The 27616-nt window shown below is 33.4% G+C and overlaps 2 protein-coding genes across 3 annotated transcripts in view; one reads left to right on the top strand and one right to left on the bottom strand.

Moving 5' to 3' along the window:
• prom (prominin) overlaps positions 1 to 27616 on the top strand; it is a 455259-nt gene that overhangs the window by 18472 nt on the left and 409171 nt on the right. The gene's annotated exons all lie outside the window — the stretch shown is intronic.
• Positions 611 to 26537, bottom strand: Daao2 (D-amino acid oxidase 2). The gene is made up of 5 exons (XM_074171619.1): positions 26417 to 26537; positions 23881 to 24128; positions 14430 to 14768; positions 9919 to 10114; positions 611 to 982 (listed from the first exon to the last, which is right to left on the bottom strand). The coding sequence occupies exons 2-5, from the start codon at positions 24116 to 24118 to the stop codon at positions 724 to 726; spliced, it is 1032 nt and encodes a 343-aa protein (XP_074027720.1). The 5' UTR covers positions 24119 to 24128; positions 26417 to 26537; the 3' UTR covers positions 611 to 723.

The following is a 27616-nucleotide window of genomic DNA, read 5'->3' as shown; positions in this document are numbered from 1 at the left end:
CAGAAACGTCTAATGTGCCATCCACCGTGAATCAGCCTGTATATATATATATATATTTTATATATATATATATATATATATATATATATATATATATATATATATATATATATATATATATATATATATATATATATATATATATATCTGTTTTGTGTTTGACACAATTCAAAAGAAATAGAACTATCATCACTAATTAATTTTTTAATTGATTTCTCAATTTGTGGGCAAAATTTATGAATACGACAAGTTACTGACTAATCGGACTTATCAGTAGTTTATATTATGCAGTAACTTTTTCGAGTGAACTTCTCAGTTCGCCCTTCATTACATTTCAGCAGATTCTTTATTGATTCAGCTTTCATTTATTCAGGTTGTGGAAGGCATGAAATATTGACTCCTCCACAAAAAATTACTTTTGAAGAATAAAACTCAGTTCATATTATCTTCTGATGATGCTAACTTGATTGACAAACCGCGCGTCGAAACACGGTGTTTCTGTTTTGAATTGGGAAGAGTGTTTTTTTCAGACGAAATTAATATTTTTTGTATATAGGTGAAACAAAAAATATAAAGTGTTCTGAAAAATTGGATAAATCTCTATCTCTATCATAAAAATTTTGTGTATCTTCTCAAATAACATTCAGAAAATATGGTTCATCATCTGAATAATGAGTTTGTGTAACTTCCCGAGAGCACAGGAAAACAACAAAAAACTATTCTCTAGAAATATATTTGATCAGAAACTTCAGAATTCCCCTTCAGCAACTTCTCGACCAACTCCGCTGCTTCGGCCGCACATCCCACTGACAGAGTAATCCCGGCCCCTCCGTGTCCATAATTGTGAACGATTTTGAGGTCACCCGTTGGCGTCCTTTTAATTTCTGCTTCCAATCGGACCTTATTCCTGGCTGGCCGCAAGCCAACCTGATGCTCGATTACTTCTGCGGACTTTATGGATGGCAACAGCTCCGAACAATTTCTGCGAACATAAGGAATTTTCAATCTACGACCGTCTCGGTTTCGTTTTTGGGTTTAAGTCATCTGATTCTCTAGAAAACAGATTTTTGTAGTGCGGAAAATTGAAATTGTTGTCGATACTGTTCCGTGTTTTGAGTGTTTTATGTAGATGTTGATGGCAACAAAAATTGAAATAGAAACTAGTGTGGTATTTGGTTATTTTTGGCATTAGTGTTAGGAATCACACGTTGAAAGGTAAGACCTCATTAGTCCTTAGCTCGCACAAGTTTCTCAACTTCTGAGAGTTATCGTTCCAAAGGGGGCGACAGCTGATTAACGGAAAAACATATTTTAAACAGATATTGATTAGATTCAACAGTGAGTTCGGTTTACTTTTCTGTTTCAGGTTTCAACTCAAAAATGATAATTGCAAAACTCATTTCTTTGAAAATTGAACCACAAATACTGAATGGTAAAATAGATACATGTCAATGCCACTTCCTTTTAGATGTTTCGAGAAAATTGAAGTGAAAAATGTCATACTGAATAATTTGTAAGTGATGGATTTTTCGAAGGAGGTAATACAGGGTGTAACTGAATAAGTGTAAAACATTCAAGGAGGTGATTCCTCATCGAAAAGAAGATAGGATCTTTCATATAGAGAAACTTCATTGGAGCATCCCTTGTTAAGATACAGCCCCCTGAAAGGAATACATAAAATTTGTATAACAAATTTTTCACAAGCACTGAGAAAGTTACAATATTGAAATTAACCTGACGTTTTGTACTATCATGAAGACACTTAGCCAGTAATTTATTTGGTTTACCCCATGGTTGGAAAAGGCAACCCCTAAAATTTATTTCCAATGTAACTTTTTGTCTTATAATTTGTTTACCATTCAAAAATTCATTTTCGATAGCCTGTTTCGTTAAAAACAAAAAATGTCTCTCGGGCTTTTTGCCCAAAATAAACCAGTTCGCAGAAAAACATTATTTTACGAACAACTACAGAGATACATCGTTATAAATGCGAACTGGATTTATTGTTATTTTGTAGTTAGTACCTGCATTAAATGGTTAAAGGGTAATAAACAAAACTGATTTATTAATGACAAAACACTCAACATGCAGAAATCATAGTAAATGTTCAATATGTCTACCTTCAGAGATTACGCATGCGTCTAGACGTCGGCGCATTGGGCCACGTATTCGCTCAAATATTCCTGGAGTCTCTCTGATTACCCTGCACGCATCGATGATGCGGTTTCTTAAGTCCTCTACATCGTGAACAGGAATACGGTAAACCAAATGCTGTAAATGGCCCCAAATAGAGAAATCGAGAGGATTGAGATCCGGGGATCGAGCGGGTCAGTTCTATGGTCCTCCTCGACCTATCCACTGATTTACATGTTTCAGTTAAATGCTGACGTGATACTTGACTGAAATGGGCGGAAGCCCCATCATGCATACAAAAAATATCCCTTCTGATGCCCAAAGGAACTTCCTCCAGCAGTACTGGACGCAGTTCTCATAAAAATTGAAAGTATGCCGCACCATTTAATCGAGGAGATAAAAAATGAGGCCCAATTAAATCATCCCCAATAACTCCGAGCCACACACGCTAAGAGAAAACTGTTCTTGATGATTAGTTTCGACAATAGCGTGGATGTTTTCATCAGCCCATATGTGTTAATAATGAAAATCAATAATCTTGTCCCGAGAAAAACTACATTCGTCTGTGAATTCTATCGTCTTCAGAAACTCACAATTTCTTTCAATCATTTCCAGCATCCAATTGCAAAATTCAAGACGGTTCGGAAAGTTTCGCGGTAAATGTGCCTGTACTCGTTGCAGATGGTAAGGGTATAAAAGTTGTTCCTTTAAAATTCGAAATACCGTCATATGATCAACATTCAGCTGGAAAGCAATCTTTCTAGTACTGGTAGGTTGTTCTTCAAAAATTAAGTACTGCTTCCTCAAGCTGTGGTGTTCGTACTTCTCAATGGCGACCACAATCCTGCGTTCTTTTGTCGAATGAACCATATTCTCGTAATCGTTGATGAAGTCGAGCAAATATTCTATGTGAAGGATGCTACCGTTGAGAATACATTTCAGCATATCTTCTAGAAGCTCCTAACCCATTCCCCTGCGACAGACCGTAAACGTAATGCATATCAGCCATTTCATCATTTGTGTATGCCTTTTTAATAACAAGTGAATTATTAAACTAACAAATTAAGAACAGAACAACAACACGCATTTCAGCATATCTTCTAGAAGCTCCTAACCCATTCTCCTGCGACAGACCGTAAACGTAATGCATATCAGCCATTTCATCATTTGTGTATGCCATTTTAATAACAAGTGAATTATTAAACTAACAAATTAAGAACAGAACAACAACACACAATTAGTATTAATTCAATTTCCAAAATTCACAAACTGACAGCGTCATACCAATTTAATTGTCACTATCGCTAATAGCGACCTACTAGATAGATTAGTTTCGTATTTTCGCATTTATGACGCTGTAGTTGTTCGTGAAATAATTTTTTGTTTGAAGGTGATTGGCAATGTTTCATGATGAATTTCACTAGTTCGGACTTTCATTGTCTACTATATAAAATGATTTGAAATCCCTGAAACAACTAAAAAAGAATAATTAAAAATGAATAGCTGAAAATAACAATTATATTAAGCAAAATAAACCTGAAATGAAATAATAGTGAAATAAACTACAAGTTAAAATATAACAATTGAATAAATAAAAACAAAATAAAAATAAAGGAATGAAAAAAGAAAATAAAAATAAAAAGTGTAGAGATTCCAAGTCACGTTAGTTCACGACGTTTCGATTGTTAGTATCTACAATCGTCTTCGGGTGATGACTGCCATGTCAGTCATAGTAGACAATGGAAGTCCGAACTAGAAAATTATTTTTTGCTGCGAACTGGTTTATTTTGGGCAGAAAGCCCGATACATTTTTTGTTTATAACGAAACAGGCTATCGGAAATGAATTTTTAAATGGTTAACAAATAATAAGACAAAAAGTTACATTGGAAATAACTTTTAGGGGTTTCGTTTTCCTCCCCTTAAAACCATAGGGTAAACCAAATAAATTTCTGGCTAAGTTACTTTTTGGTAGTACAAAACGTCAGGTTAATTTCAATATTGTAACTTTTTTAGTGCTTGTGAAAAAAATTGTTATACAAATTTTATGTACCCCCTTTAAGGGGCTGTATCTTAACAAGGGATGCTCCAATGAAATTTCTTTATATGAAAGATCCTATCTTTTTTTCGATGAGGAATCACCTCCTCAAATGTTTTACACTTATTTAGTTACACCCTGTATTTTGGAATGAAAGCATTTTGGTTTTCTAGTTTTCCATCTGTACCTATACAAATAATTCGATTTCTAAATGAACTCTACATAAATTATGCAAAAAAGTTACAACGAATTTTATATGATCATTGAATTACACGAAAGAAAAATTAGTTTTTATGGAATTGAAACATATACCATTTATAGCAATGCTACACAGTATAATATATGTAGAAGAACACTGTCAGGAAAACTCAATTTTTCTCAAAAAATATTCTTCTATTCATCAGTTTCATCCTCTCCAGAGTACTTCTCCTCAGATACAATACACTTGTGCCGGCGTTTTTTTTTGCAGAGAGGCAAATCTGGTTAATACGGTGACTGGGGCATTTTAACGGAGTAGTTTATGCCCTTCTGAGAAAGTCTTATTTGCTTAACTTCAATTCTACAACAATTTTTTTCAAAATTTCAATCGGTTGTTGATATGCTGGGGAGTCCAGGACGAGTGTCGTCATTCACATCTTCTCGACCTTCCGTGAAGAGCTTGTACCTCTTGTACAAACTTTTCTGACTCAGAGTTCAATCCCCGTATCAATATTTCAATTATTTGTATACGAAATTTGATTCAAATTCTTTCTTCCATTATTTTCCATAGCAGAAAGTTACAGAAAACGCAGAATACTTCTAACTTTTCTGTCTCTTACCTATGAAATGAACATGCTGAACAGTTGAAATTGTAATACATGTTCGAAACGAGTGTAGCAACATGAAAAAAATTAAAAAAAATTGCTAATCGAATGTACGTAGCCCGTAAAATTTAAATGGTACTGGATACAGCCTATAAATTCGTCAGGAGTTCGGATCCCCTTCTCTGCATGGTCCGTGACCATGCGAGAGCAGGAATTGGAGCATTTCTCTTTAGGGCAGCTGCCCGAGCACCTGATGAACTCGGTATAGTTTTCGACTCTGAACGAGGTGACCACAACTCTGTCACCGAGTTGGAACCCGTTCAGCAAAAAGCTCAGATGAAAGCCGCAGAGATCACTTTACTTCTGCAGAGACACAAGGACAGGTCTCCTTCAATAACATTGGAGACCTTGGCTTACAAAAGCGCCTGACCTTCGCTTTTCTCAGGTCGAATGGGCTGAAGTCGGAAACTGAGGGGTCCATCATGGCTTGCAAGACTGGTGTCTTCAACACCTTAGTCTACCGCAGTCGCGTGATGGGTATAGAGGTTCCTGACTCACAAGGTGCAGGGCCTCAAACTGCTTGAGGAGTGCCAGATGATGACAGTACTACCAACTGTCGAAAGCGCTCGCAGATAATTAATAAAGATATAAAGCTTCAAATCCTTTTTGTAGAATTTAATATTGAAATACTCGAAATAAAGAAAAATTAGCTGCATCAATATATATATATATATATATATATATATATATATATATATATATATATATATATATATATATATATATATATATATATATATATATAGACAAAGATTTTATCGAGTGTGTATGATGTACACCGCGCTGATGAGGCCAATAGCCAGAAACACGTAAACAGATAAGTTTTGTAAGGTGGAAGCGAGATATGACCCCTATGACGTAAATTAATGTTATGAATATCTGTCCTATATTTTATTTCATTGTTTATTGATTACTGCATAAGTTAAAATGAGAAAATGAAGTTTTTAACAATCTTGCATTTTTAACCATTTTGCGGATCTCAACTTGTGAGATATTGGATCACATTTGCGAATACCGTAGATCAATCTGAGACATGATTTCTGAATTTTTTCTATACGATTAATATCGTTATGATCTAAGCATGGCCCATACAGAACATCACAAAAGTTAAAGTGACTCAGGACAAGTGTATCGCTTAACTTTTTTTTTAGTGATTGTGAAAGAATATATCTATGAGGGTAAAGCATTTTCAATGAACAATAAGCCTTTTGAAGACAAAAGTTAATATGTTTTCTAAATCCAAGTTCTGTATCTAAGTATAAACCTTAATTTCTTGCATCACTTGTGAATGGTATCTCTTCATTTTGAATTTTAATTTTCATAATATATTCAATGTGATATTTGTTTTTTCCAAATATCATTACTTTAGACTTGAGTGCGTTGATTTTCAACTTATGCGCATGTGATACTTCTACTAATCGGTTTATATCTTCAGATATAACTCTTTTATCTCTTATTTAGGAATTTGAACTTTATATCAATTATGTCCAGGATGTCTGAATTGTCTTCCATGAGCTATAGCCACCTGTTTCAATAGTTCATTTGGTCCCTAGAATTTTTCATTGAAAACATGAATGCAACTGAAAATGAAAATTGAGAAAGCGGTATTGTTAGGCACTGAAGTTTGACAAAAAATTATTTGGAATCACAGTTAAAATCTGTTTTTCCGTTAACCAGCTAACGCCCCCTACGAACGATATCCCTCAGAAGTCGAAATCGGTGAGAACTGAGGATTCCTTGTACGGGTTAGACCAGAGGTTTTCAATTTTGTTTGATCTGCGGCTTCTTAATTTTGTTGCGGTTCCCTCAGTTCGTTAGATATTTTCTTAATTTTTGACTTTTTTGAAAAGTTGGGATGCGGAACGAAAAGAAAATAATAAAATACTTGAGGGTTGCTAAATTTTTGGAATTTTGTCGGCATACACGATTGCTGAAGCAAAAATTCGAGAATCTGAAACTCCAGGAAAAGTGCCGAATGTTCAGTGAACCTTTATCCTGAAGTACGAAAAATCACTCAGTAGCAGTGCTAGTAGTTCGGTAGGGACAAACACTGCCTAATCCTCATATAAACATATGGTAAAGTACAATTAAAAAAGGATGTTTTCAACAGAAGAAGATGTTCCTGGAGCAAAACTGAAATTTGCAACTGTAAAGGATAACAATGTTGTAACATTAAAACGTTGATTTGCATGCCGTAATTTAAAAGTAACCGAAAAAAAAGTAAATCAATAGACAGGTTAGTATACAGACTACTTGAAGAGTAGCGGTAGATTCAAAATGTAATAAAAGAAATTTAAAATAATTATGAATTTCAGATTCATTTCCAAGTGAAATATGAATTAAATATAGATGGTAATGAAATAAATTTATTTGAATATAATGAATGAATATAATTTAATGAACGATTGAGGTTATATCTCATTCTAATCAATGGTAATTAACTATGAAAAATTTACTATTCAATTCATGTTTAGAGCATACATATGAATATTTATTCAATTTTTGCACTGTTGAATCAACTCCTCAAAGCATATATCCATTTCTCACATCTAACCTCATTAATATTATTTTTTATAAATGGTATAAAAAACACGTTACATGTGAATAGTTTATGTTTGTCCCTACTACTAGTGCTGCCTCTCGTGACACGTTGGCTGTATTATTTTCAGAAAAAAGGCTCATTTAATATTTTGTGGCGCCCTTATGACGCCATCTTGACGTCTCGTCCAGCCGTAGGGCTCGAAACAACGTTTCATATAGCGGTCGATTGGCTGAATAGGACGAACCACCCACAACACAACCGGTTCTGTACGACTAAAAATTATAAAACAAAGTCTTTCAGCAGCGTCTATCTGCCTGTCTACCTGAATGCGATGTACTCAAAAACTACCCAGGTCCTATGAAACGAAACAAAACAATTCACTCAAAATATTATTTTCATTTTATAGGTCTACAAGACAGTCCGCGATGGCATATGTCTACCTTTCAAGGATAACTCGTTATTATTCAATTGTTTGGAAAAAATGGTCTCATGTAATGTGTTGAATGGAAAGGTAATTGGGAAAGTTTTTGTTCATGATTTGGTCAGCAGTACCTCTTTTTTAGAGCAAGAATAAATCCATTTCAGATTTCCAATATCAATTTTTCACCATATCATTTCAGAATCGACAAAAACGACTTATATCTGAACAAATTCAACAGACTCTTTTCATTTTTTTACCGTTCACGAGATCACAATTTCAGAAGTGGAATTTGATACAAGTTGTGAAATGTAGAAGGAATTCATTCGTTTGTTTGAAGGTGATTGACAATGTTTCATGGTGAATTCCACTAGTTCGGACTTCCATTGTCTACTATATAAAATGATTTGAAATCCCTGAAACAACTGAAAAAGAAGAATTGAAAATGAATAGCTGACAATAACTATTATATTAACCAAAATAAACCTGAAATGAAATGATAGTGAAATAAAATACAAGTGAAAACAGAACAATTGAATAAATAAAAATAAGGAAATGAAAAAAAGAAATAAAAATAAAAAGTGGAGGGATTCCAAGTCACGTTAGTACACGACGTTTCGATTGTTAGTATCTACAATCGTCTTCAGGTGATGACTGGACTGATTCCTCCGAGAGATGACTATTTATAGGTCGTTCGAGTACTTTCACTTATCCCCGCTTTCCATTTTCCGCTTCACTGGTTCCATGGGAGATGACCGTTTTGGCGGGAGTTGGCCATTTTTCGCTTGATGATGGGTTTCCATATGTTGCGTATTTCTACGCAGGCTTGGCTGAATACGTTGTTGGACAACATGTATGCGACTTCCTTGAATTTTCTCCTAAACCAATGTTCCTCTCTGTGCAAGATCTCAGCTTGGGACCACTCGATGTTGTGTTGATGGGTCCAAACATGGTCTGCTATTCCTGATTTGCTGGTTTCCCCTCGCTGTATGTGTTTCTTGTGCTCGACAATACGAACATTCAATGGCCTCTTAGTTTCACCAATATAGGATTTTCCGCACTCACAGGGTATCCGGTAAATGCAATTCTTGGAATCGCAGTCCGCGTTTGGTGGCCTGGTTTTCGTGAGACTGCTACGGATAGTGTTACGGGATCTGAAGCAGGTTCTGATGTTGTACTTGGAACAAATTCTTCTTATCCTCTCCGATAATCCTCTGATGTAGGGAAGTGTAAGCACTGGTTGTGACGGCTTCTCTTCCTTGCGAGGCTCCTGCTATCTTCTAGCCGAAGTCTTTTCTACCATCGCTTTGGAGTAGCCATTCCGTTGAAGATCATTTTTGATGATATCTAGTTCCTTCTCGAGACCTTCCTTCGTATTACAAAGCCCAAAAGCACGGTCTAATAGAGTCTTGATGATTCCTCTTTTAGTCGATTGATGGTGGTTGGATTCGTGGTTCAGATACTGTCCCGTATGAGTGGGTTTTCGGTATACAGTTGTTTCCCACTTAGTGTCGGTCCTCTTCTCCAAAACGTCTAAGAATGGCAATTCGTTGTGGATTTTCTTCTCCATTGTGAAATTGATGGAAGGTCTCACGCAGAAACACATCAACATCCTCCTCTCGGAGGAATCAGTCCAGTCATCACCCGAAGACGATTGTAGATACTAACAATCGAAACGTCGTGAACTAACGTGACTTGGAATCTCTCCACTGTTTATTTTTATTTTCTTTTTTCATTTCCTTATTTTTATTTATTCAATTGTTCTATTTTTACTTGTATTTTATTTCACTATTTGTTATTGGTATCTGTTATTTTCAGCTATTCATTTACAATTCTTCTTTTTCAGTTGTTTCAGGGATTTCAAATCATTTTATATAGTAGACAATAGAAGTCCGAACTAGTGAAATTCAGGAATTCATTCCCTACCTCCAAATATATTCTTTGTCATCTTCATTAACGTTAGTATTGTAATCATCAACTTGTCTAGTTCCACCAAGAGTGGTGAAAGATTTGTTTGACAGAACATAACCACATTTCTCCGTAACCATTAGATATGAGTGGAACACCCACGGAGCGTTGACTTTCATGATTTGTCCTCGAATTGGTTTTATATCAGGATCATCTGAAAAAATTTTGTCAATATGTACTGGATGACGAGACAAATGGTGGCGTGTAAGTGAACTAAATAATATGTGAAACCTGATTTTGAACAAATAAACATACTTTATCAAATAAGGGTATTTAGCGAAAATACTCAATCAAAATAGAGGTATAGTCGAATTAGTTTTTTACAGTTTTTCAAAAATTTGACATTTGCCGATTTCTCAAATTTAGCCAAACCCCAACAAAGTTACTGCTTCATGCCTAACTTATCTTTCCAACGCATTTTTATTATCAATTGCAATTCTAAATATAAATTATTTCGAAAAAATATAAAACACCAGAAAAAATTATGCCAAAAATGATGCAAAGTTGATGCAGTTTTTAAAATAATTAAAAAACAATATCAATGAAAAGTCAATAATTTATTCTTTACTGCACTTTTCAAACAGTTAAACTTTGATTTACCAATTACGAAAAATTACAACGAAATTAAACTAAGGGTACTGTGGAAACAATTGAACTGAACTGAATAAGCAAAATATTTTATTGTCATATGACATTTGTTGAATAACTCAAAATAGTGTTTATCAGTTTCAGATTTAAAATAGTTTATTCGTTGTCTAGTGTGTTGTTAAAAATGCTGAATCTGAGAAAATTGAAATCGTTTTAATATGCGGCGAAAATACCGGTCACCGACAAGTAGTTGATATTTTCAATGCCAGACATTCTGCAAGAAATATTCATCAGTCAACAGTTAGTAGGATAATAGCTAAGTTTAAATCTACGGGCTCGGTTGAGAGTAATTTTAGAAAAGCACATCAGCCTTCTAGACATACTGAAGAAGTGGAATTTGAAATATGTTTGGATGTCGTAGAACATAAAAAAACAAGTATTCAAGACATTGCAGATAGAATAGATGTTAACCGAGAGAGTGTACGACGTATTTTACACAACAATAAATTTACGCCTTATAAACCGAAATTTATCAATACATTAAAAGAAAGGGACTTCGATATGCGCTTGTATTTTTCTTTTTGGTTTCAAGGGGAAAAAGAAGAAAATTATCATTTTCCTCATCAAATTTTATGGACAGATGAAGCGACCTTCTCTTCAAATGGCGTTGTGAGCTCGAACAACTGCAGGTGGTGGACAAAAGAGAACCCACATTTCGTAATCGAATGTCGAGATCAATATTCGTTTAAGACGAATGTATGGTGTGGCATATTAAACGATCAAATTATAGGAACATACTTTTTTAGACATAACTTAAATTCTGCGGACTACCTACACTTTGTGAATACCGAACTATCTGAAGTTTTGCATAATATGCCCCTTCAAGTTAGAAATGCTGTGTGGTATCAGTGTGATGGTGCACCTATTCATACTACAAGGGTGGTTAAAGAGCGTCTTTTGGAAATATTTAGGGGCAAAGTAATCACTCGCAATATGGAACACTTTTCGCCGCCTAGATCTCCTGATATAACCCCACTAGATTTCTTCTTGTGGGGTTACTTAAAACAAAAGGTTTATAAGCAAAGACATTTTCGAGATATAAACCATTTAGAGGCAGTTATTCGAGAATGTGTTGTAAGCACGAAACCCCGTAGTATAAATAATGCATTCAAATATGTTTTAAAAAGGACAATTGATTGCATTGCGTGGTGGAAGGCACACCGAAATGTGACTTTTTATTTTGTATTTCTATTGGTATTTACATGATTTAGGCATATGTTTCGATTAGATTTAGTGTTCTCAATTCAAATTATAACTTTATTTTAACAGATGTTTGTTAGAATTTTTTACGATTTAGTTTTCTAGGCAACAAAATCTAAATTGATTTCTGAAGTAATTTTGTTCATTTATACCTTATAATAGATATTTAGTAAATGTGAAATTACTTTCGTATAATTCCTTCCCTTAGTTTAATTGCGTTGTAATTTTTCGTAATTAGTAAATCAAAGTTTAACTGTTTGAAAAGTGCAGTAAAGAATAAATTATTGACTTTTCATTGATATTGTTTTTTAATTATGCTTATGTATCAAGCTATTTCGCATCATTTTTGGCATAATTTTTTCTGGTGTTTTAAAATTTTGCAAAATAAGTTGTATGTATGTATGTATGTAGAATTGCAATTGGTAATAAAAATGCGTTGGAAAGATAATTTAAGCATAAAGCACTGACTTTGTTGAGGTTTGGCGAAATTTGAGAAATCGGCAAATGTCAAATTTTCGAAAAACTGTAAAAAAACTGAATATATATATATATATATATATATATATATATATATATATATATATATATATATATATTTATATATATATATATATATATTTATATATATATAAATATAGATATATATATATATATATATATATATATATATATATATATATATATATATATATATATATATATATATATATCTATATTATATCTTCTATTAATTATCTGCGAGCGCTTTCGACAGTTGGTAGTAGGTACTGTCATCTTCTTGGCACTCCTCAATTATCTGCCATGCGGTTTCCCTTGTTGACCACATGGACATTTGGGAAAACTCGAACATCCATAAATTTAACTTATTGAGGAACAAGTACAAATCAAAACACGACAAGACCTCACATTCAATATATTAACCAAAACCATACACATTCCTAGAGAAGATCTGACACATTTCTCAAAAACTATTGAACACCCCAACTGAATTTATATACTCACCATAATAATGTCACGTTTTTAATAATGAGTAGAATTTGAAATCTTTGGCGTAGAATAAATCTATTCAAAATATTTTTTATTTCACCAAAACAAAAGTGCTCTTCCTAGTAGAGAAAAAGGTTTTTCCAATAGTCATGTTCATGTACAAAAATATTCAAGATAATAACAAAATATAAATCATTGGGAATGAGAATAACTCAAAACATAGTTTGGAATATGTGACCTGACTTTATTTTCTACAAAAACAAAAACTAATGAGTTCCCTAATTTAGTCTACTACTCTCACTATCAATATTTTTGGTAACTTTGCCAGCGGTGGTTCATAAATATGTTATGTTTTGTGGGAAACTTTTTCAACTAGTCCAAGTTCCCATGGGATCCTCAATTCACTTTCTTCAAAAACTATAATGATATTTTTAGGCTATATATCATGACCCCAAGTATTTCTTCACGTTGTGCTGGCAAAATCATATTTTATTCATCTCTCAAAGTATTTATTCATGCCTTTTTGTACTTTTTTCCACCTATTCGAATCGTCTTTATAAGTTTTTCTGACGTTGACTCCGAAGTCTTCTGGATCAGCAGAGACTTTCACAAAAATATAAATGGTAGGCAATCAATACATTCAGACGTATCAGGTGTCAGACCAATCACATCACAACAAACGAAAACAGAGGATTCCACTGAAAGTTTCACAGAAATAATTGGAATTTGTGTTAAGTTTAGAGTATATGACCAGTATGTTCCAGAGAATTGGGAGGTGGTTTGAACTAACTCATGAAATAAAAAGTTTATGTTATGTTGGTTCAATCAAATTATTACCAATGTATTTGCTATTTGATTTCAACATTTCTCAGATGGTAAAAACAGATTTTCGTAAGAAATTTTTATTCTGCCTATGTATAATTTTGTCTACCATACTTCTACTTGCTGTCCCACACATATACATTTCTTTTGGAGCATGATTGACTTTCGTGGCTAATAATACAGCAATATTGAAATATATCTATTTGAATTTCCAACAAAAGATCCTTGGAATGAATTGATCTGTGACCTACCAATCGGTTTCGAAATAGTTACTCACCCTTCATGAATGCAGACCATTCAGGGCAGAATTCTATTTGACGTGTATGGTACTTGATTCCATCAAGTCTCTACAACTTTGGTCTCAGCATGAGGCTAATTCAACTATATTGAAGTAGCATTACTCCCATAACTATAAATAAGTTATGGCCATACCGGCTTCTGCTTTGAATATGAATCTGAATAGTCTAGATGACTGTGTTCATCAGGTTTGGGTATAGAACAGAACATTTTGAATTATTGTCGGCTCCATTTCCTAAACAAATGTTCAAGATATTGAATGTAATTCAATATCCATCGCGATATGAGTCACAAAACTATACATTTTTTGACACATTCTTCAGCGTAGGATATCCAACAGAGATTTCCAATTTTAATGAAGTTAAATGATATGATACCAGTCATTCATTTTCAACCTATTATCAAATGAAAAAAAGGATAATGTACTTTTTTACTTGAAAACAATCACAATATGTTCCATAGTTATAAAGTGACACCTTACCTAGCTGAATAGTGCATGTTTCATGTATACATACCAATTAGTTCCTGAGAACCCAATCCAGTACAATTGAGTACGACGTCATAACCACTCAACTCTTCTAAGTTACTGATTTTCTTCATGATAATATCACCTTTATTCTCTATAAACTCTTTCTGCAGGAACGGTAACATAGTCATACCCTCCCAGAGAAAGTTTGTGAAAGTAACTCCCCAAGTCAATTTTGTTTTATAACGTTTACTTAGTGCAGCTAGTTTTTCTTCAGATAACTCCGAATATCCTAGTGTGTACTCCAACCAATCGGGTTTTTGAAAGCCTTCCTCATCTGTGGCGGTAGTGACAGGTTGAAGAGATATACCAGCTTCTCCTGCTTTCCCTGAAGCAAAATAGCGACGGAAATTGAAATGAAATGAAAATTGAGAATATGTATGAATGGACTGCCCCCAACTTGATGAAAATTAATAACAATATCCATGATAATAATTGAACAATTCACTACCGATGAAGCTATAGTGTTAGCGAGACACGTTTGACATCAAAAAATGTTTGTCAAAATTGTTCAATTATTATCACGGATTGAGGATATTTGGATTTGATATTATCTTCGTTGGTCCATTATGGAATGAAATTCATTCAAGGAAAAGAGAGAGGGAATTTTTGAATTTGTATAAAGTAACTTCAAAAACAAAATGGAAGTGAATTGATGGATGTAGCCGTAACTACGTGGTAGGAAATGATAATGAAAAGAGAAATAAAAATTTCTATGTTTTTTAACACTTTTAATTGTAACTAACGTCACTGCAGTTCCGTCCTATACGGATATTTGCAAACTTATTCAATAAACTCGAATTTATTCTGATTGTGTGTAATGGTCAGGTCTAAGGAATTCATCTGTTTCTCTATCTCTGTTTCGAGTGTCATAAATTGGTTATGACATTCATGAACAATCTCAACAGCAACATTCAGTTCACACTCGAAACAGAGATAGAGAAACAGATAAATGTCTTAGACCTGGCCATTACACATAATCGTAATAGATTCGAGTTCAATGTTTTCAGAAAACCTAGCTATACAGACATCATCATCCCAAGCGATTCTTTACATCCAGACAGTCATAAATTAGCAGCCTACAATTCAATGTTGCACAGAGCATCCTCACTGCCTTTGTCTGCAGACAATCTAGCTAGGGAAATTGATATAATTACACAGATAGGTCATAATAATGGTTTCAACGCAGATACTATCCAGAAGTTAGTCAGGAAACAAAGCCGGAAATTCACTTTAAGATTAATATACCCTCAGGTAAAACAACATATTTTGGAAAAATAACAGAAATAATCGCAGGTTTCTTCAGAAAAAACAATGTGGAAGTAGCATTCAGACCACATGCCAGGTTATCTCATTTCCTTTTCAATGCAAAAGATAAGGTCGACAAGTTGGAAAAATCTAAAGTTTATAAGCTCGAGTGTTCGGAGTGTAATAGTGTTTATGTGGGAAATTTACAAAAACGGTATGCTGAACATGAAAGGTCATTCAGACTAGAACAAATGATTCGACGTTTTCAAACCATTCTTTGGCATGCAACCACAAGTTTCCGAATCTAAACGATACGGAAATTCTGCACTATGCAAGGAAGGGTTGCAAACTCAATTATTTAGAATCCTTCGAAATTCACAAGCATTAACATTGCGGTGCAACCTGTTGAATGATCAAATAGATTTAATTTACTCTCTGATTTTTAAATTGGCACATCCGTGAACTGTGAATTCAGGTACTCAATCAAGTCAAGTACCTCTATTTCTATTAGTACCTACAGGGGTGGTATATAATGGCGAATGTAATGAATCATTGTTAGTTTATTGTATAAGTTTGAAAAGTCCGTATAAGACGAAACTGCAATAACGTTAATTACAAATAAGAGTGGTGAAAACAGAAACGTTCATTTCTCTTTTCATTACAATGAAAGTATTTTCCATGACAGAATTTTCATTTCGAACAGTTCATAGAATGAACTTTCATTAGAAAGGTAAAAAACAGAAATGTTCATTTCTCTTTTCATTACAATGAAAGTATTTTCCATGACAGAATTTTCATTTCGAACAGTTCATAGAATTAACTTTCATTAGAAAGGTCTAGTACCATTTGAAGAAGAGTGATGGTAGATAGTTTAATTATTTGCTGATCATATGATACATTCTGCAATTCAAAAAATGTTCAAATAAATAATTCCGTTTTATAATTTCAAATTGGAAATTAAAAAAAAGAAAATTGAAGAATGGAAAAAGATGTTTTGGCTTCCTACTCATTTATCTGTTCCATCACAGTTCCATCAGGAATGTTTGGAGTAGAAACTTAATAAGAAAACGTATTTTTTGTATGAATCAATGTTATATAAAAGTAGTTATTTCGAAAGTAAGTACTCTCATGTGATTCAATGTTTGTATATGAAAATGACTTTCATGCGTGATCTAGACGTCTTTGTGAAGAGTTTATTTTCAAATTACTTGCTCTCTTCCTTTCTTCAGACATTTCCCATCTTTTTTGTATGAAGATGAAGAAGTAAATAGCCAAAATCTTTTTTCATCAGAAACTAATCTCTCTCAAAATTGAAACAAATATGCCGCTTCCGAATCAAATGAGAATGTGAATGCCATCACGTACAGTTTTCGTGACATGAGTGGATTTGATTCATCCATGACATTGGGCCGTAATGTTATGAGAATTGAATGCTTCTTGTAATATATTATCCAGATTGATACTGAAAAGGTAATAACGCAAGTGTCTCATCACGAAACATCTATGTCCGCCATTGAGGATGACAGTGATCCATATAAGTGAAATTTCATCTCTTTTATATATCGTATTGTGTAGTATTTCTGTAATATTATATGATTCAGTTTCACAAGTAATGTTTGGATCACGAACTGAATATGAAAAAGTTTTTTTTGTATGATTCAATGTTCATATGAAAGTAGTTGTTTCAAAAATTATATTTTTTGTGTTCCTCGATGTTCATCAGAAAGTAGTTGTTCCAAAAGGTTTATTTTTTCCAGTTTGAATTTAAAAATATTTGTTATGCTCAATATACGTATCTTTGTGAGGAGTTCATTTGTGAATAAATTTATTTGTTTCTTCTTCTGGAAGGTTCTCACATTTTTTGTATGAAGATGGAGAAGAAGAATGTCAGAAGCTTTCTCTCCCAAAAACTAATCTCTCGCAGAAATATACCCCCTTTCAAATGAAATTCCAATCAATGCATACTGGGTGGGTCAACAAGATTCCCTCGGTCCATTGCTAACAGAGGAAACAATTTTTTGAACTGTTCAATTTTTTTTACAGTCATATCGATAAATACTATATTTTTAATTTATTTTCTCGCATACTAGGTGATTCAGCCGAGCGTCGCCGACCAAAGTTATATTTTTCAAATACCACATCCAGTATATGGATACGTCATTTGATTCTATATTTTTCTACCTGTCTGAGGGATTTTGTTTTCGAAATTTTATTGCGGCATTGCCAAGTTATTTCGGAAAGACCTATTTTGCAGACAATATTTTTTTAATTCACCACCCGTATGTCTACAGCAATTCAGTGGATTCTTTCAGGAATAGTTAGCCAACATCACTACGATAATTTCGGAAGTCTCAACTTTCGAAGAAATATATAGGGTGCTCGGTAAAACCGGTCAAGTTTCATTCATTTTCAAACAGACATGATTCAACTTTTTCAAATGGAACAGCCTGTATTATTTCATTTGTATGAAATTTTGCATTGCAACACCTCACTACAGAAGTACACTGTACGAAAAACTGATATTCTACAAATTATACTAAGTTTTAGTAGTTGTTGTAACCACAAAAACTTTGATTTTTTTACGTTCAGTTACCCAAATTTGATTTTCGAATATTTAAACTAGCCGCTAGTACATCAGCATATGCCATCTACTGATAGTTGTCAGCGGTTTCAACGGTAGGAAATGTGCAAAAAACCTAAAGAATATGTATACTGCTTTTTTATTTATAAACCCAGTTATCCATGACAAACATCAAATAATGAATCTCGGAATTTGTCAATAACGCCATGTGTTGAAGTTTCTTTCGCGTGTTGATTGAATCATTTTCATTATGAATTATGTATTAGAAGATATGGTGTAAATGGTCTATGATTTGGGGGAAAGTGACGTAAACTGCCTCCTTGCATCTAGGATTTACAAAAAGAAGTTCCATAAAAGAAGACAACCAGATGGAAGGACATCCCAGGCTCTAAAAACAAGATTTGAAAGGTAATGTCAATCACGAGAAGTTCGATAGTATCTGCCCTGTAACAAATGAAGAGAAAACATTTCAATTTGCTCTCCACCTTGTTGTAAATCCCCATGTGAGTACCCAAGACCAGTATGTCTCGAATGATACGAGCAAGCATATTTAATCCTTACCACATGCAATTGATGCAAGAGTTAAGAGGAAGAGATTTTGAAAAACGTGTTCAATTTTGCCGATGGGGTTTAGAAAAGATCAGTTAGGAAAATGATTTTTTCGATTTTGTGTTATTTTCTTATGAAGCGACTATTCATAAAAATGGAACCGTGGAACGGCATAACATGAATTATTATGCAACGAAAAACCCTCATTTTGTTCGTTGCCTGAATCATCAATAGCATTGGTAACTGAATGTTTGGGGTGAATTTCTCGGAAAAAAGTTATCGGTCCGTATTTTTTGGATGGTCATCTCACTGGAAGAAAATATGTAAAATTTTTTTGACATGAGTTTTCGAATTAATTGGAGGGGATTCCATATAGAACAATACTCAGAATGTGGTTACGACAAGATGGTGCACCACCAAATTTTGAAACTGAGGTACGGGAATACCTCAACGATCATTTCAATCAAAAATGGATAGGTATGTGTGCCTGTGGCGTGGCCACTCAGATCACCTGACCTGACCAAAATGGATATTTCATGGGGACGTATAAAATGGATTGTCTACCAAACTCCTCCAACATCTATAGAATACATGAAACGAAGAATCATTAGAGCTTTCAGGGAAATCCCAGAGAATCAAATCAAATCAAATTTTATTGAATCCGTTTTCCTCTTATACAATGGATTGGACGTGTCTGGTGTGGTGTAAAACCCCACAATCTTACTACAAAAAAAAGTTACTCCTAAAGTACAACTTTACAGGTTAGGTTGACAAAATTGAATATATACACATAAATACAATGACATATAAAACAAAACATCAATATAATACAAGACATCTTGATATGAATATAAAAAAATCATAAAGCACAATAAACACTATGAACTCAGTTAACACTACTAGAAAGGAAGTCATCAAATTTCCCTAAGCTATAAAAACAATGATTCATTAAAATTTTCCTTAAACTACTTTTAAAAATTCCGTACGTGTCACTATTTTTTATGTTATAAGGAAGCCTATTGAAGTAAGACGCTCCAATCATCAGAGATGATTTTTTGTGGAAAGTGTGGTTCGATTTTTTTTGCAACAAGTCGTTTTTATGCCTTGTGTTGTGGCTGTGAATATCAGAATTTTTTGGCAGTTTATTTCGGTTTCGGTAGATATGGCTCAGTAATTTACATAAGTAAATAGAAGTAACAGTAAGAATTTTTTGGTTTTTGTATACATCGCGACATGAAGTTTGATAAGGTAGGTCAAAAATTAATCGCAATATTCTTTTTTGTAATACAAGCACCCTTTGGTTATCACGTCCTTGCCTTCATACTATGAGTGGTGCAACGAGTACTTAAATTATTGGCAAAAAAATTTAATAATTTTTCGTGAATAGCCGTAGATAGATATTGCCCAAAAGTAGTAGCTTTTTCGATAGTATCACTTATTACTTTATTTCCATAAATAATTTCAGTAATTTGGAGATTTTTTTGTTTGCCGGTCGCATTGTTTACTATAGATCAAGCCGTTTTGTTTTTGTTATTCGACTTTTCAATGATGTTTCTATAATGTTTTTTTTTCTCGGATTCTATTTGTTTATTCACTTCTTTTTTCAGGCTTTTGTAATTACTATTCAAATTTACATCTGCTACTCTTTTCCGCAACCAGTCTAAGTTACATAATTCTCTTTTTTTATCGTGGAGTTCTTCAGAAAATTTTATTTTTTTTTATTCAATTTTTCTTTCATGTCAGCTTTTGTTTTTGTTCTTTTTGGGAACGCAACGTCGAAACACCAGAGAAAATCATCCAAAAAATTTTCAAAAACAGCATTGTCGTCATCACTTATATAAATATTAAAACTTGTTTTGGAAAGCTGATATCTGAATTCGTTCATGGAACACTCATTAAAACTTCTGAAAGAATGTACCCTTTGAAAAAAATGATCGTTTTCAGTGTCCCTAGGTAAATTACCGTGCACTATTTGGCAATAATGGTCTGACAGCCCTGGATCGAAGTTGGAAATTTGGAAAATATGTGGTATGTTGGTAATTATATAATCTATTGAGGTATAACTGGTATACTTACGCGATGTTAGTATAAACTCTTGTGAATTCTGTGATCAATGATGTAATTCCAAACGAACTTAATATATCAGACAACATTTTTGCACTGAGTGTGTTACTGAATTGGTCAATATTCAAATCGCAACCAATAATTACGAATTTGAATTTTTTTAATGCTAAGCTTAGAAGTTTGGAAAACTGTGTAAAAAAGAGCTCTGTATCATTCGGATCATTAGAAGGGGGCCTATAGATGTTTACAACGCATTATTCTTTTTTATATGACAATGCGCAGCATTCGATTATCATTTCGATGCTTAAAGATTTGATGAATTCAATAGGTATACATTCAGAAAATATTGTATTTTTGACAAAGATGGAAGCACCACCATTATTATGCCCCGTACGAGAAAAGTGGGTTAGAGGTTTGAAATCTGCAATGAATATATTGTCTAAGTCAGTGTCCTTATACCAGTGCTCGCAAATCAACAGAAATGTAAAATTATAATTTGCTATGAAGTGTTCAACCGAATTAATTTTGTTGGACAGACATTGTATGTTGATATTCAATGCACTGAGTGTTTCACTTTCACTAAGACCATCAGTGTTATTCACATGCGTTGATTCGGCGAGGCCGGTTTGGGAAAATTTTTCAAGAAAGTAAATCGTTGAACGGCACACTCCTCAGGCCAAATGTCAGGGTTATATACTTCGTTCACATTTGAGAGAGGAAAGCTCAGTTTTAATGAAGCAGACGTGTTATCTTTTCGCTCCAATTTCTCACAAGTGAAGTTGATCTGTGGTGCTGATTTTTTTATAAATGTTGAAAGAGTACTTTCCGTTTCGTTTGCAGATGGTCTAAATATGTGAAGATATCCCAGTTTTGGTACGGTCTTGATGTCATTCGTTCTGTTTCTTCCAATGATAATATTATGTTTACGTCTGTTTCTAAACGTCTGATTCCCTTGCCCAGGTGATGTTTTGCGTTCGTCTGCAGACAATTCAATTTGGTTTTTTGTCAAGTCTTTTTTGCTCTGATGGTTGTTTTGCCCGGTGCTGACTGTTTTTAAAGTATCAGGGAATGATCTGCTGTCAGATGGCGCACCATTTCTGTCATTATGTTGTGTTAATGTTTCCTGTACTAAAATATCACTACTTAATTTGTCGTTAGTATTTTTGTCGCTGGATGTCTTCTGCTGAGATGAGGAGTTATGATCTGCTGATGATAAGTTGATAATTATTTCCTGGTCATGTATTCGTTTCTCTAAATGTCTTACAAGACTACGTAAAATGTCATTTTCACGACTTACTGCTTTCCATTCTACGTTCACACCAACACAGCGAATATTACCACACTCAAACTTTGAGGTTAGGTTACTGCCTGAGTCATGGAAAATATCTAATTCCTTCGATTTTTTCGGCTCGCAATGATCTTTGATATAATTTTTAACTGTAACACTATTGATATTACTTGTGGGCACTATTTTGTACACAAACAAATTGAGTATTTCACTTTTTGACAATTTATTCAACTCACTGAAAATAACTTTGTCTGGCTTGTCCGCCATGTTGTCCGAACATATGCTGGAATATGCTGGAAGAGAATTCGTTTAAAAAAAGACTTACATGTGTTGCAGAAAATGGTTGTCATCTTAAACATCTTTTGGACTCCTCTATTCAATAAAAAATTCAGGCGTTATTGTTCATTTCGAAAAAATTTTGAGTAATTGAAGGTAAATAAATGAATTAATAAAACTGAGTATAGTTAGTAGAATATATGTTTTTCGTATGGTATACTACTGATAAAAAATGAAGTGTGATGTTGATACATTTCATTTTCATTGTTCTATTCGGAAAAGTTGAATTATGTCTGTTTGAAATGCGGGTGGTGAATTAAAAAATTATTGTCTGCAAAATAGGTGTTTGTGGAATAACTTGGCAATGCCGCAATGAATATTCGAAAATGAAAATTTCTTAGAGAGCTAAATAATATAAAATCGAATGACATATTCATTACTGGGTGTTCCATTGAAAAAAAAATATATAACTTTCGTTAACGACGCTCAGCTGAATCACCCAGTATGCGAGGAAATGATTTTGAAATATAGTATTTATCGATATGACTGCGAGAAAAAAATTGTTGGTGACTCAACCTGTGTATCTATACAAATATATTCAAATTAGGAAACGATAAGAGTTGAAAGAGGTAGCGATGCTGACTCATCTAGTGAAGCCATTCTATTCAAAACATTGTACCAAGCGACAACTGAATAAGTAGATACTAGAGACAATACTTCAGGATATTGAGACCTCAGGCTATCCGCACTTTCCAGTTCTTGGATCTAAAGTCGAACCAGAAAAGTCGAACAACTAATCAACCCGCGGATCAACGCAGACATTATTATCACTACTGCTAGCCGGTCAGACCATTTTCTCAAATGATATTCAAAGGTTGAAGGGGTATATTTTTAGGAGAGATCAATTTTTGCGATAGAAAGGTTTTGTCTTTTTACTTCCTCATTTCTATACATAAAATATAAGTTTTCTCCAAAGAAAGGAAGGAAGCAATTGATTCCAAAATAAAGTATACAAAAATGTGTAGATCATGCATAGAAGTAACTGTCGAGTCGAATTGGTAGAAAAAGCCATCTCAAAAAAATTTGTTTCATTTGAACATTGAATTATTACACGAAAAAAATACCTTGGAAACAACGAATTTCATATGAATGTTGAAGTAAACCATCACATTTTTCTATTCAGTTTGTACTCCAAACATGGAATCGAATCAGATGTCATCCACAGGATTGCTACACAATATAGTATATGAACGAGGTATAATTTCATTCACATAGAACATTGTCATCCTCAAAGGTGAATATGGTTTTCAAAATAGTCTCGCAAGTGAAAAGTAAAGTTCTAAAGTTGAAGGCCGAGTGAAATGAAGGTCATTCATTATTATTATTATTATTATTATTATATTCTGAAGACAATACACACCTATTGAAACTAACCTGATTTCCATAAATCAAGCAGGTAGTCATAAGTTATCCTACCCCATTTTGCAACTTTTTTTGGTGGGGTATCTCCCACTAAATATGGTTCCCACAATCCACCAGCTAGATCCGTTGTAGTGTTTGGACTAACTTTCTCCGTGAAGATTGTCACTTTTGCTCCCTTGATTCGATTTTGAATAGCCATACCAGAGGTTATGCCGATGACGCCACATCCGACAATAGCTATATGAACCATTTTATTGATTCTGGAAAGAATGTAATGGAAATATCAAAATCACTCTTTGAAGACTTGGCCGAACACAGCAGTTGACCGCTGATATCGAACAATTGGCCCCTAATAAAATTTCAGGAACAACACTAGAAAGTTCGCGAAAAGAGAAGGTTTATAGAGAGTAAGCTCACACATGACCTACATACATACATCTCACACATGACTTTAATGAATTTTTTTCTAAAGTCAATGAGATTTCTCAAAATATAGAAAATTATACCTAGAAGAAAACTATCGAGTGATTTTCTGTGAATTAAGGCCCGACTTGAGAACGATTAACAAAAATCGTTTTTCATATCCTGCAATGGTTCATTGTTTCAAAATTGAACCTTCCAATATACTCAATATTAATTTTCAAGTTCAATTACAAATGAGGAATTAGAAATAGTGGAAGTTATGGACACATAGACAAAACATATCCTGATCCAGAAGGTTTTGTTACAAAAGATATTTTGAAATTAAAAAATATATTGGTTAAACCATTGAGTAAATTAATTATTGATTCATTCACAAGATGTACTTTTCCTGATGAATTGAAACATGCAATGGTAAGACCCATATTCGAAAGTAATAATGCTGCTGAACACCCAGGAAATCACAGGCCGATAACATTATTGAGTATTTTCTCTGAAATTTTTGAGTAGATTTTATAACCCATGTTAATTTGGTTTTCAAGAAGAAAGTGACACACAAATGGCAGGATATTCTTTATGAAGGAAATTATGTAGTACTTGTTTTTTTGGACATAATCAAGGCTTTCGACTATGTTGATCATTGAATTATTCAAAAACAAAATAAAATCAATGGGAATTAGAGGCAGGGTAAATGATCTTTTAACCTCATTTTTCACCAAAATAACTATTTTCACTCAAATAGATGAAGTGACTTCTATCAGACATTTTCTCAAGGCTCAGTTTTGGGTCCAATTCTATACCTAATAGACATACAAAATATTTGCCAAATTGAATCAACATGTCAGTATACAATATATGCAGACGATGCAGTACTTTTATTTGCAAATAAAAACTACTATTTTGAGAAATATAATTGATGATGATCTGAAACTTTTTAGAAAAAGCCTCACTCAATTTTTCTTTGTCAACCCGAATAAAACTGAACTTATTACTTTTTTCAAGATTAGCAATATATTACATCAAATATTCCTATGAAGAATACAAAAATTAAAAAACCTATGCAAATGAGGTACCTTGATGTTCATGTTGGCAATAAATTGAAATGGGATATACATATTGACGAACTTATTGAAAACATTTCTGCCATTGTTGGAGGACTATGCAGATGTCCAAAATTGAAACCAGAAATAGCAAACAAATTTTTGGACTCACATATTCCTTGTCGGATTGAATATTTTTCGAATATATGGGGATCATGTTGTGAAACTACTTCAAAAAAATCCGTTGTGTTGAAGAAAACATTGAAAGTACTGTATCGTCTTCCATATGACATTACAGCTAATCAACTGTATCCAATAACAAACACATTTTCTTCAGAAGAACATTTCATAATAGATAGACTCAAAATTGCCTATTTAGTGATCAATAAAAAAAATCAATCTAACCTCATGTTAATAAAAAAACCAGAAATTCGAGATCATCACACAAGGCAACATAATCTATTCCATGTCTATGCTGCAAACTCTATAATGAGCAAAGAATGATTTAATCATTATTCTCTTTCTGCTTTCAATAACTTGCCTAATCACATAAAAAACTGAAAATATACTAAAATTCAAAAAAAAAATTAAAATAAATTATACTTCACGAAAGAAACTAGGATGAATGAAATATATTCCTTTCATGAAAAACCAATTTGATTTCTTTGTTTACTGATTTCTCAGTTTAAATGTCCTAAATTTTTATGATTAGATTTGTGGATAGTTTTATAGCAGGATAAGTATGTGTGACTTTTTGTGCTATTATATAAAATTTATTTATAGGTGTATGTACATATATGTATATGTGTATGTGTGAATATATATGTGTATGTACATATGTGTGTGTGTGTATGTGTGTGTAATTGCATAATTTTGTTTCTATAGATTTTAGTTGTAGTTGTAATTCTGTAATAATGTTGATTGATTAATTAATAAATCCTTCCATCCATCAAAAATAAAATACAGTTGTAAATAAATGATTTGAAACATGATATGATAACAAAATGTCATATTCAAACAGTTATTACTCTTTAAAAAATATATTTCTGGAGAAATAGTTGTACTGAGACTTCAAAATTGAAACTTACATCTAGAACATCTGTAGCTCGAGTTCAGTTGTTTGTTGAAGATATAACTATTATCAAAAACATATTTTACTTTTCTTTCTCGGTTGCGATAATGACGAACAACAATTGCGCAATCGTAACATTATTTCATACTACAGTAAAATTTGGAATTTTGTGTCAATAATAATACATTGCTCGTACAAATATTGTCATCAACCTAGATTCCAAATGAAATATATTGATTTTTAATTTTTAAAGATTCGTGTGCAGAGATTTCGCCTGTTGTGAAAGACAAGTATAACGAGGTCTCGATACAGTAGTATGATGTGATACTTGCCAAAAAAGGGCAGCAGAATCGTGTGCCTTACATGAATTATCAACATCATATATGAGTGTAGTTTGAAACAAGAAAACTGGCAAAATTATACTCTGCAAATATTCACTCATTTATCAATTTACATTTTGTCCCCTTTGAAGTTGTCTGCTTCAGATATGGAACACTTATGGCAACGTTTTTTCCAATCCTCGAAATAGTTTTGATATACACTTTTTGTTATGTCCGTGAGCTCCCTCAGCGATTCTGTTTTTATATTATCAATCGTCGCAAAACTCTGGCCTGTCGTGGGTCTCTCTAACCTCAGTAACATGAAAAAATTGTAGCGGGACAAATCTGGTGAATACGGTGGCTGAGGCATGATGTTGTTCCTAGCCAAAAAATCACAAACGAGCAATGACGAGTAGGCAGGTGCATTATCGTAATGCTGGAGTCATGAATTGTTTTTCCACAATACCAGACGTTTTCTTCGTATTGCTTCTCGCATGCGGCGCATAACCTAATGACCAAATGACCATGTAACAAGAACTCTAATGCACTCTACGCCACAGTAATAAAAAAACATCCGATCGAACTTGGCGTGCTACTTTTGGTCTTGGCTCTCCTGGATCTTCCATTGTGATGATTGGACTTTGGTTTCGATGTCATAACTATATATCTATGATTCGTAATCTTTTATGACCCTTTTAAGCGAATCTAGATCGTCGTTTTCATCATTCAACAATTAGTGAGCGATGCTCATACGACGGGTTTTTTGGCCAACATTCAGCAATTTTGAAACGAACTTCGCTGTCACACGCTTCATGTCCAAAAATTTTGGAAAAAGTGAATCTATATTCCTACATCTTTAGCACCTTCTTCAATAGTAATTCGACAATTCTTCATGA

Source organism: Leptinotarsa decemlineata, unplaced genomic scaffold (assembly GCF_025532065.1).
Source record: "Leptinotarsa decemlineata unplaced genomic scaffold, Ldec_3_MD MMD2_tig00000026_RagTag_RagTag, whole genome shotgun sequence".
NCBI lineage: Eukaryota > Metazoa > Arthropoda > Insecta > Coleoptera > Chrysomelidae > Leptinotarsa > Leptinotarsa decemlineata.
This window is presented reverse-complemented; position numbering and strand designations above follow the sequence as displayed.

Bases quoted from the DNA above. Each gene is read 5' to 3' on its own strand.
- Daao2 (XM_074171619.1), bottom strand. From the start codon at position 24,118: ATGGTTCATATAGCTATTGTCGGATGTGGCGTCATCGGCATAACCTCT. The intron at 14,769-23,880 runs GTTAGTTTCAAT...ATTTTGCTTCAG, and splicing joins GCTTGATTTATGGAAATCAG to GGAAAGCAGGAGAAGCTGGT. The intron at 10,115-14,429 runs GTATGTATACAT...AAATTTTTTCAG, and splicing joins GGGTTCTCAGGAACTAATTG to ATGATCCTGATATAAAACCA.